The sequence below is a fragment of the Pogona vitticeps genome, chromosome 8 (assembly GCF_051106095.1).
Source record: "Pogona vitticeps strain Pit_001003342236 chromosome 8, PviZW2.1, whole genome shotgun sequence".
Lineage (NCBI taxonomy): Eukaryota > Metazoa > Chordata > Lepidosauria > Squamata > Agamidae > Pogona > Pogona vitticeps.
Window position 1 is genome coordinate 24,434,035 of NC_135790.1, and position 10,298 is coordinate 24,444,332.

At 42.5% G+C, this 10,298-nt stretch overlaps 1 protein-coding gene across 1 annotated transcript; it reads left to right on the plus strand.

The window, feature by feature from the left end:
* Window positions 1-211: 211 nt before the first annotated feature.
* LOC110078266 (uncharacterized) lies at window positions 212-9,993 on the plus strand. The gene is made up of 7 exons (XM_078379625.1): window positions 212-1,293; window positions 1,619-1,656; window positions 3,638-3,724; window positions 5,028-5,144; window positions 6,225-6,299; window positions 8,487-8,585; window positions 9,499-9,993. The coding sequence occupies exons 2-7, from the start codon at window positions 1,632-1,634 to the stop codon at window positions 9,573-9,575; spliced, it is 480 nt and encodes a 159-aa protein (XP_078235751.1). The 5' UTR covers window positions 212-1,293; window positions 1,619-1,631; the 3' UTR covers window positions 9,576-9,993.
* Window positions 9,994-10,298: the final 305 nt, after the last annotated feature.

The following is a 10,298-nucleotide window of genomic DNA, read 5'->3' on the forward strand; positions in this document are numbered from 1 at the left end:
TCCGTAAATTATCATCATTGCCCAAAACAGGGAGTCAAACAATAATCATGCCACAACCCAGTGTTCTGCCTGCACGCCTGTTTGTGCCAGTCACAGATCTTGCCTAATTATTTTCCATCAATGCCCAGGTTACTTTCGAAACAAAAGCAACAATAAACCCTTGTTTGAAAAAGGAAATGGGGATTTCTCAGGAAAGTTGCTACCAAGGAAATACTGCCCAGTATCTCAAATATACTCAGTGTCCATTACATTACATTTTGGGGCATATCATCTGCATCAGGCTATTTAAAGGGAGGGGTAGTTTATAGACAAAAGGGAACTTGTGTAGGATTTCCGGGAGTAGCAATGCACTGAAGGGGAATGTGTTCAGATCACTGAGCTGCATGCACGGACTAAAGGGGGCTCCATGCAAAGTTTCTGTTGATTAACTGCTGCCCTGTTATATATGTTAGTTGTCTGTTGTTTTTAAAATAAACAGGTGTAAAGATAGGAAGTTCAACTTCCTCCAGGGGGAAAAAAATCACAAAAGCAAAAACATTGATCCTGTATTTTTGAGATGCTACTTACATTGCTTTTGGAGAGGTGTCGTGTAAATATGGAAACACGGGAGAGTATGGTTGCGTCTCAAGTTCTCTGTTTCCAGTACACCTGCTATTTGTTCTTGTGATAAACAAGCAAAGTTGAAATCCAGGAAGCGCCACAGACAGGCCTGATAAGGACACTGCCAACAACTTCTGGAAGAACTTCTTACAGCTGACGAGAAACATATAACGTTCACATCAGCAAGCACTTCCTCTAACCTAGTTTTCCTTAGAATCTCATCCAGATGAATGCATGTGAAGGAGAAACGTCTCGGGGTGGGAGCCAGCGACAAAGACAAGTGGCTTTCCTTCTTCAGAAAGGCAGGCTTCTTTTCTGGGGAAAAAAAGAGGTCACATTTGCACAGCTGTTGCTCAAAAGTAGAGCGATTTGGTCCTTCAGCCAAGAAGGATTAAGAATGTTTGCCAAGACCTTTAGTGGAGCGATGTGTCGCCCTTGGAGAGGAAAACAAAAGAGCACCCAGCAACCAAGATATATGTACTCAGCTTTCAATAACAGAATGCCGGGGGAATAGTTCTTGATTCCAGTTTCATTTGCTAGGCTTTTTGTGCAGGACTGGAGGCACAAGGTGGCAGATTCTGCTTGAACGTTGCTGTTCTCTTCCCCCCCCACCCCAAGAACTGCTGAGCGCACGCTTCATGCTCAAACTGGATTTGGAGTTACTAGCAGCCATCTTGAACGCACACCATTTGGGTAACTTCAGGACCATGTGCATGTTCAGCTTGCAATGTTCCCTTTCTGTCTTGTCCATTTTGTGACCTTTTAAAGGGTGGCAACATGTTTTGAGTTCTTGTCTAAGGAAAAAAAATGTAAATGTCAACGAGTACTAGAGAAAGGAAAACTAGAGAGAACTCAGGGTGAAGCAAAACTGAGGTTCTTGCTCCCTTTCCCCATTTCCTGAACATTTGTGAACATTCTCTCTATTTGCTTCATAATGATACAAAAATACTTCAACTGCATATATCTGTTTTTGCCATGATTCATTCCTCCTTTGTTCTCTCTTCCCCATCTCCTCCAGGTGATCCGCAGAAATGTTTATAACCGTGCTGTGTGGAGGTAAGTGAGCTTCTGGCCCTAAGTTTCTGTTGGACTGGACAACATGCAGGCATTCATTGTCCATGTGCCCACCCATTGGTTTTTGTAACCTCTTCCCTGCAAGGATGTGTACTGTTGAATTTTCCACTGTGCTTTTACAAAAAAAGGAGTATACTTTTATTTCTAAAAGAAGGGACATGCTCCCTGTTTACCTCGTTTACAAACTGGATGGTGCTCTCAAAAGTTGCTGCTCCTTGTAAACAAGGTGAGTGGAGAGCCCGCACCTTGTTTAAAAGGCAGTTGGCATTCTTTTTTGCCACCACCCTCACTGCTGGCTCAGCATTTGATGAGCTCCAGTTTGCTCCCCCAACCTATAGACATTGTCCACCTTTGTCTTATGGTAGCATCCATCCATCCATCCATCCATCCATCCATCCATCCATCCATCCATCCATCCATCCATCCATCCATCCATCCATCCATCCATCCATCCATCCATCCATCCATCCATCCATCATCACCAGACTGATCAGCAATGAAGTCTGACCCAATGATCCTTCCAGCTAAGCTCCTCCTAAGTGGATGTAGCACAGGAAGCCTTGTGGCTCAGTGCAGTTCCTCTGTTAACAGTTTTGGATGAAATCAAGAAACTCAACCACAGTGCCGAGAAAAAATAATAATCAAAGCCTTCTTTATTACAGTATTCTGCAGCTGTCGTTGGTCAGGTTTGATTCTCCTATAAGAAATGGAAATAATATAAATTTGTCAGAGAAGAATTTATTTGCTTGGTTTTGATCTCATGAGCACACCTTGGAAGGCTGTAGACTTCCCTTAGCTGGAATTTTTAAAATAGCGCTTGGGCGTTCTTCTGGCAAGGATGCTTTAACTATGAATGTTTGCACTGGCAGAAGATTGGGCAAGGTGACCCTCTGGATTGTTTCCAAGGTCTACAGATATGTGATCTAACCAGGCTCTGGACTGGTGCAGTAGATGCCACTGGTGTTTTGGATGGTCAGTATTGGGCTTCATAAGATTGGCAGAGTGGAAAACACAGACGTTGGCCTACAAAGCACAATTTGGTAGATATTCAGGCACAGGCTCAAAAGCAAATATATGTTTGCCCACATAGAAAATCCACATGTGGGCAAACAGAACAAAGTTCCATTGTTGTAATGTGTGTTACAACAATGGAACTTTTTTCCCCCTGTTTGCCCATATATGGGTGGCCGGTGACGTGATGAGATCACATAGGATCATAGGCCTATTTTACCATCAGAATTATGGGTAATGTTTGGTATGTAGCTAAATGGGCTTTTCATCCAGCCTGCTTTTGGTAAAACCCAGTGGAGACAACTTTGCATCTTTCCCTTTCAGAGTATTGAGAATCACCTACAGTATGATTCAAAGCAGTAAGCATAGATGTAGAAGCCTTTCGCCATCCAGACTTTCATTGTCCTTTACCTATACAGTTGGTAGGCCAAATGTTTCTTGACACCTGCAGCGTACCCCAAAGAAGCACTGTTTCTACACAAGGAATCTTCCCCAGAGATAAAACCAAACTGTAACACATCTGCTTCTGCTTTATTGGGATTGTGGACATTATGTTATATCAGCTGCTTTCAGAAATGGCAAAGGTTGCAATTTGATTTTTATAACAAGTTTCTTCTGTTTTGGCAACCTTGTGCACCGAAAACTGCCGTAAGATAGTGATGATAAGGAATGAGGTGGGACGTCACTGGTTCCAAACCTCAGCCGAGCCAAGAACTCCATGGGAGGACTCAGTTGATGGCTTTAAGACTCGGCACATGGTCATGTGGGGATATTTTAAGGCTATGCATGGTGTACAGGATTCTAAGGTTTACCAAAATAACCTAGCAGATCTGTCCTAATTTTTCTTCTTAATCTCCTTGGCAGATGTGTTACTGAAAGGTGAGAGGAGAGCTTTGATTTTTTTTTTCAAAGCAACGTATTCCAAAGTCTCTTTTGCAACTTTCCTTCACAGAAAATAAAGCAGAGATTTTTAACATTTATTGTAAAGTCCAGCTTCTGCTAGATGGCATAAAACAGCGCTGCGGCTGTGAAGATGAAGGTATGTGGGTTTTTAACACTTCTCTGCATGTGCATGGAGGTGGCTTTCTACAGCAATAGTTCATTTATAACAGTAAAACAAAAACAAAGAGACAGTTGTTTGTTTTTACAAGACATCTCTTTCAGTGGCACAGAACTAAGGCGAAGAAGGTTCAAATAAGTCATAGAACCATAGAATAAGTCATAGAATCACTGCGTTGGAAGGGGCCTCTAAGGCCATCAAGTCCCACCCCCTGCTCAAGGCAGGAATCCAAATCACACGAGATCTGATAGAAGGTGGTCCAATCTTCTCTTGAATCTTCCAGTGCTGGAGCGCTAGCTTTCTCCTGCGCTCATGGTTTCCATTGCTGTGCTGCTTTGTTAAGACATGTTTCCTGAGCTTCAACCTAAATCTGGTTTCTTGTAGCTCGAGTCCATGATTACGTGCCCTGCACTCTGGGATGATGGAGAACAGATCCTGACCCTCCTCAGCAGGACTGCCTTTCAAGTCTTTGAAAAGGGCTATCCTGTCTCCCCTCCGTGTTCTTTTCTCAAGGCTAAATAGGCCCACTTCTTTCAGTCTTTCCTTATCAGGCTTGTTTCCTGGAAAGCGGATCATCCTCCTTGTTTGCTTTTCTCTGAACTTGGTCCAGTTTGTGGGCATCCTTCTTAAATTGTCCATGTTTTTCGTTTTATGCCTGGTGGAATCATTGACTGTGAGTGGCTCTAGCCGCTGCATCCATGATGAGGCAGCAGATAATGGTGATTAGTTAAGATTTATTGGACTCAGCATACAAAGAAAACAGAAGCTCCTTTCAGCGTCTCCCCTGGCAGACTATTTTTTTTCTCTTCCCCAAAAGTGATGAAAACTCCCAGGCGTCCTCCCAAATGTCTGGTTTCTCCTCCTCCTTTCCTTGCTCACTCGCCTCTATATCTACCTCAGCTACAGCTGTTTCTCTGGGGGTGAGTTGAGGGCCCCCACCCTCATCGGTCTCTGGTGTTGCCTTCAAGGCCAACAACCCTTCTGTCGTTGCTGATGGGGGGCCCTGCCCATGCTTGGCACTTAGCTCCCCCCCCTGCCAGCTGTAGCCGGCTCCCATTGACCTAAGCCTATATGCATGTTGTGTGTGACAGATGGAGAACTGAACATATAGAAAGGTAACAGGAATAAATGTACATGTCCTTTTTTGGGCTTTCTCCTGCCTACTGTTCATCACAGAAGTCTTTTGAGACAAGAACATGCGCTCTTACGTTTGCAAAGTTTTACGAACGAGGATAAGAGACCAAGCCATTTCCCCCCCTAATTCCTAAATGATCTGTTCCAGATGAAATTGAGTTAGCAGATGAGAGTGGCCAAGTGAAGAATTTACCCCAAAACAAGCACCGGTGTGCCACCGAACTTCTAATGGAGCGAGAGACCTATGTGCTTCTTGGTGTCACAGGTAGGTCCTGCACACTAAATCAGACATTCTCAATGGGGGCTGTATGGTCGCCTGGGGGGCCCACAGACTGGAAACAATGATTCACACACCACTGTGTTAGGTGACTTATACAATCCTATATTTCTTTCATATTGTCTTTATGATGGTAGCAAAAAAAAAATGTTGAGAATGGCAGATCTAAATCCCTAGACAGTTGAAAGGTGATTGTGTTTGTGTTGTGCTATGTATACTATTTACACATGCCAAAATGCAAAAAATCTAGAACCAAGGAAACCCAAATGTAGCTCTCAGAATAATTTATGCAAATAGAATTTGGTCCCATGCACTGTAGATACAGATACACATATAAAGGCTTCTCCATCCTCCAATTTTCATTTTCAAATTCTGCGCTGCCAGTGGTTGGGAGAGGACTTATTCAATGTCTTTTGAAAAACATTTAAGACAAAAATCCCCTATTGGAGTGGGAGGAGGGTGAGGTCACAGAAGCAGCTGTATACTTCTAAGATCCAGGGATGGGCAAGCTTGGCCCCTGGGCTCCTGGTGGTCTAAAAGAAGGACTGAGCACAGTTTGTTGGTGGGCATGGTGCTAAGGCTAAATCGAGCCCCATAGACACTTCCCCCCGTCCTAGACCATTTGTGTTGATTTCTTTATTTAATTGTTTATTTGTGGCCAGGCACCATGCCAACCCTGGTTCAGCAACCAGGTCTCCCTCCAGATCGTATCTCAGAACTGATTGCAGCAAAGGAACAGAGGAAATGCACAGTGATGAATAAATCTCACAGCCTACGGACCAAGTGCTGCTTAAGATATATGCCAATGTGTTTATAAGGGCCTTCAGAGTCTTTTCAGTTATCCTGTTTCAGGAATGTGAGAAACAAAGCACATAAAACACAGTGCACTTAGTATCCTTGGATCAGAAACTATTTAAAAGAATTTTTGCTACCTGAAAAAAATAGTTGGAAAAAATATCTAGTTAAGGAGAATATCTTGCCCAGATCAACTCTTGTACTTTATCTCTAAACAAGGCATAAACCATCTGCACCCTCTCGCCATTTGCCTCTCCCCTTTGCTTTCTTTAGGTGGTGAAAGACCTTCAGAGAAAATATATACACCGCTGCTGAAAGATGAAAATGTGATAAACTCGAAATTCTTGGGTGAGTAAATCAATTTGTTTCTACTTCTGAAATGGAGACAAAGATGATAGCTACAAAGAAGTTACCTGTTTCACACAAAGAGTTGTTTTTTTAAAAAAATATATTCTATTTAATATCAGGAGTTTCCATCAAGAAAACAATCTCATTCTCATATCTGGGAGTAGCACAACTAGACAACTTGTCTAGCCAACACACTGCTGTTCCCTGTCAGGATCCCCTGTGTTGGCCATGAACTGATTTTCTGTGCAATAGTGTGAAAGTTTGATGGTGACCAATTGCCAGAAGTGATTCCAAACCTGCTATAAGTCTACACCGCGGTGGAAATCTTAACAAGGAATTGTTGGACAAGGTGTGCCAAGGGCGGAAGCAATGACCAGACTCAGCGGCAGTTTTTCCTTCAGCAGTAGGGACTACGTTTGTGTCAATAGCAGGCAAAAGTCCAGCTGTATATGCAGAATGGCCTGGATGTACTTATTTGAACTGCTGGATAGTGGCTTAGGTCTTTGGCTGCAGAGCCAGAGGTTGGAAGTTCAATCCCCCACTGTCCCTCCTTGACAGGGGCTGGACTCCATGATCCATAGGGTCCCTTCCAGCTCTGCAGTTCAAAGATGATGATGATGATGATGAGTAGTATTAGTATTAATAGTAGTATTAGTATTATTAGTATTAGTATTAGTAGTAGTAGTAGTAGTAGTAGTAGTAGTACCTCTTTTTTACCTTCACCTTAAGCATCAATTTGGAGAAAGCTAAGCACTCTTCCTCTCATGAGAAGAGAAGACTCCCTGGAAAATGCCCTGATGTTGGGAAAGTGTGAAGGCAGGAGGAGAAGAGGATGACAGAGGACGAGGTGGTTGGACAGGGTCATCGAAGTGACCAACATGAATCTGACCAATCTCTGGGAGGCAGTGGAAGACAGGAGGGCCTGGCGTGCTCTGGTCCATGGGGTCACGAAGAGTCGGACATGACTTAATGACGAAAAACCAAACAGTTTCTTGCTCCACTGATGTCCCTAATTCTCTTGCATTCTTGCTGGCTTCTTTGCCTTCACCCCTAAAATTCAGTTCTCCTCAAGTTGGGGGAAAGCTACACTGCCCAATTTTTCTTTATTCCCAGAAAGTAAATCACCCATTTGTGATTTGTCCTACAATGTGTCCTGCAGTCCATGATGTTATCATAGCATCTTATCAGCTTAGACTCTGAGCCTGGTCTTTGACCTTCTAGCCTGTCCATACTGTTCCCTCATCTTCCAGCTCAGCCAGAGCCTTGTTGCCCCGGTGATCATGTATCATTCTTTCTTTGCCCCATCCACCATGCAAAAGTCCAGGCTGGAATGCATCCTCAGCCCTTTTTGCCAAAAGGGAACAGTCATTTGTGCTGGGGATGAAGCAAACCAAACATTCCCTCAATGCCATTCTGCAGGTCAGTTGTCCATTCCATTGGCCATATATCTGCAGGCCAGTCCAATCCATATGCCTGCAGCCCTTTTGTCCAGTGTACCCTTGTACCATAAAGGTAGGACCTGATTAACAGAGGTTTAACTGATTTAATTCTGAAAGGTTCTAGAAGATTACACAGAACAAATAAAATGAAACAAGGAAATCTAACAGCAAAGTTGACATTTCCATTCAGAATGTCGATCTGTTGCTACCTGCATCAAAACTTTCAGTTTCAGTAGAAAAGGGGTTGTTTCTCTAATGACTAACTGTTTTATGTGATTGTTCAAACACTTTTGGTATGTAGGCCAAGTAAAACATTTTCTGCACCAAAGGAAAGTTTAATCACAGCTTAAGGTAGAGTGAAGGCTACAGAAGACAGCAAAGGCTGATTTAATCTAGAGTAATGTCTTCACATACAGTCCTAACAGTATGATCTGCTTTGGAGTTTGCATTAAGAACCAGTCACCCTTGTTTCCTTGTCAAGAAGATTGCTTTTGAACATCATCATTGTCTTTACCAAAAAAGAAAGTCCACTAGAAGGGGGATAATCAAATGGAATTGGATATGAAAACAAAGTCCAATTAGTTATTTACTAAATTTGTGTTTGTTTGTTTTACTCCTGAACCATTGGCAGGGAACTGGAATCTCTAATTCCTTGGATCCCTTCCGGCTTTACCCGTGTGATACCGTGACCTGCTAGGTTTGGCGAATTTTTGCATGTGAGTTGACTGTGAATTTTTTCTGTTTGCAGCTAAACTAGAGGCTTGTCGAGATCACAAGGCTCCTTCTCCCAGAGTAAAAGCCAGGAGGACCCATAAAAAATCAAACTTGGATCTTCCAGCTGCAGAAGGTGAGTTTCTCATTAGAAAAGAGAATCCCCCAGTTCATTATATAGTGTATTACCCTTCCAATCATAGCTTGTGTTTTCCTTCCTTCCTTCCTTCCTTCCTTCCTTCCTTCCTTCCTTCCTTCCTTCCTTCTTTCTTTCTTTCTTTCTTTCTTTCTTTCTTTCTTTCTTTCTTTCTTTCTTTCTTTCTTTCTTCTTTCTTTCTTTCTTTCTTTCTTTCTTTCTTTCTTTCTTTCTTTCTTTCTTTCTTTCTTTTTCTTTCTTTCTTTCTTTCTTTCTTTCTTTCTTTCTTTCTTTCTTCCCCCCTCTCTTTCTTGATTTGATCTGATTTTGATTTCGATTTGATTTATATTCTGCCCCATTAGTGCAAAGTACTATTCTGGATAATTGGCAGCAAAATAATAAAACAGGGCAAACAATATGATTAAAAATAAAACCAATGAGCAAATAAGATTGGATGCAACGGGAGGTGTAAATTTCAAATATAAGGCAGAGCAAGAGGCATAAAAATCAGGCCAGGAAGCATTGGATGGCCTCTCTGTAGAGCAAAGTCTTCAGAAGCCTTCTAAATGTTAGGATGGAGGAAGCCAGGTAAAGCTCCGCCAGGAGCTGGTTCCAAAGTTTTGGTGCCACCACGAAGAAGGCCTGGCTTCTCCTAGTTGATTTCAGAGTGGCCACCTAGGAGGATCTCAGTAGATGACCTTGGGAAAAGGCATCTTTATTCATGTATTCTAAATGTGTCTAGAAACTGAGTACTTACTGGGGCTCTGCTATACCAGACCGAGGTGTTCTGCAGCAACTGGGTTGGAGGAAAATGCATTTAGTCCAGCGTTCTGTTTATACCAACCAGCTTTCATAGGCGGAGTGTCTCTGGCACTGCTCATGTTTCTGTGATTACTGTCTCCTTCTGCTGCAGGTTTACGGAACCATTCAGCTCACGGCAGTAGAACAAGGACCCCCGTCTCTTCTCCGAAGCAAAGCAGGAAATTATGATTTAATCGCTGGATCTTGAGTAATAACCCCTGCTAAGTTGGAAGGAAGATGTATTTGCTCTTTCTCTAGGCAAATTTTGATTAGCGTCGACAATTCTGTGCACTTAAATCTTGGGCATAAGAGTGACCAGACACTGTTGGACTGTCCTTTAAATAGGCATATATAAATGGCACTGCAGATTGGCCATCTGTAGCTCAGTTTTGATTTACTCTACAGATACTGACAGTGTTCCCCTCTCTCTTTTTCTGTACAAGGATCCTCTTTCTTTTTTCATTTTTCTTCCAGAATGCTTTACAAGAATCAACTTAACTCATTTATGCATAGTGAGACTATAAATAGTCCCCTGACATTACTTACTGGACGCATATCCACATGCTTGACTGAAGCTAATTCAATAAAAAGCATTATTGTCTGTGTATCTCTTGCCTCGTCTGTATCATCATCAAAACAATTAGGTGTGAGCCAGGCTGCCTTGTGAGCATTCTGCAATCAGAGCGTAATTGGCACCAATTTCCTTCAAGGCCTTTTTTATCTGCAACTTGTTTTTCAACTTGCTCATCAGTACTGGGGCAAAAACTAATGAAAACAGAAGCAACTTGCGACGTTTCACATAGTGCTGCTGGAGCTTGAATACGTTTTAAATGAAGATGGGCCAGGATGCAGAAAAAGAGGTAAGGGTTGGGCAATGCAACATACATTGTTCTTTTTTTAAACAAAATAAAA

What these genes read in the sequence shown, in the direction of transcription:
- LOC110078266 (XM_078379625.1), top strand. Translation starts at nt 1,632, where the DNA reads ATGTTTATAACCGTGCTGTGTGGAG. An exon ending in TATAACCGTGCTGTGTGGAG is followed by an intron (nt 1,657 to 3,637) that starts GTAAGTGAGCTT and finishes TTTCCTTCACAG; the next exon opens with AAAATAAAGCAGAGATTTTT. An exon ending in GGATCTTCCAGCTGCAGAAG is followed by an intron (nt 8,586 to 9,498) that starts GTGAGTTTCTCA and finishes CTTCTGCTGCAG; the next exon opens with GTTTACGGAACCATTCAGCT.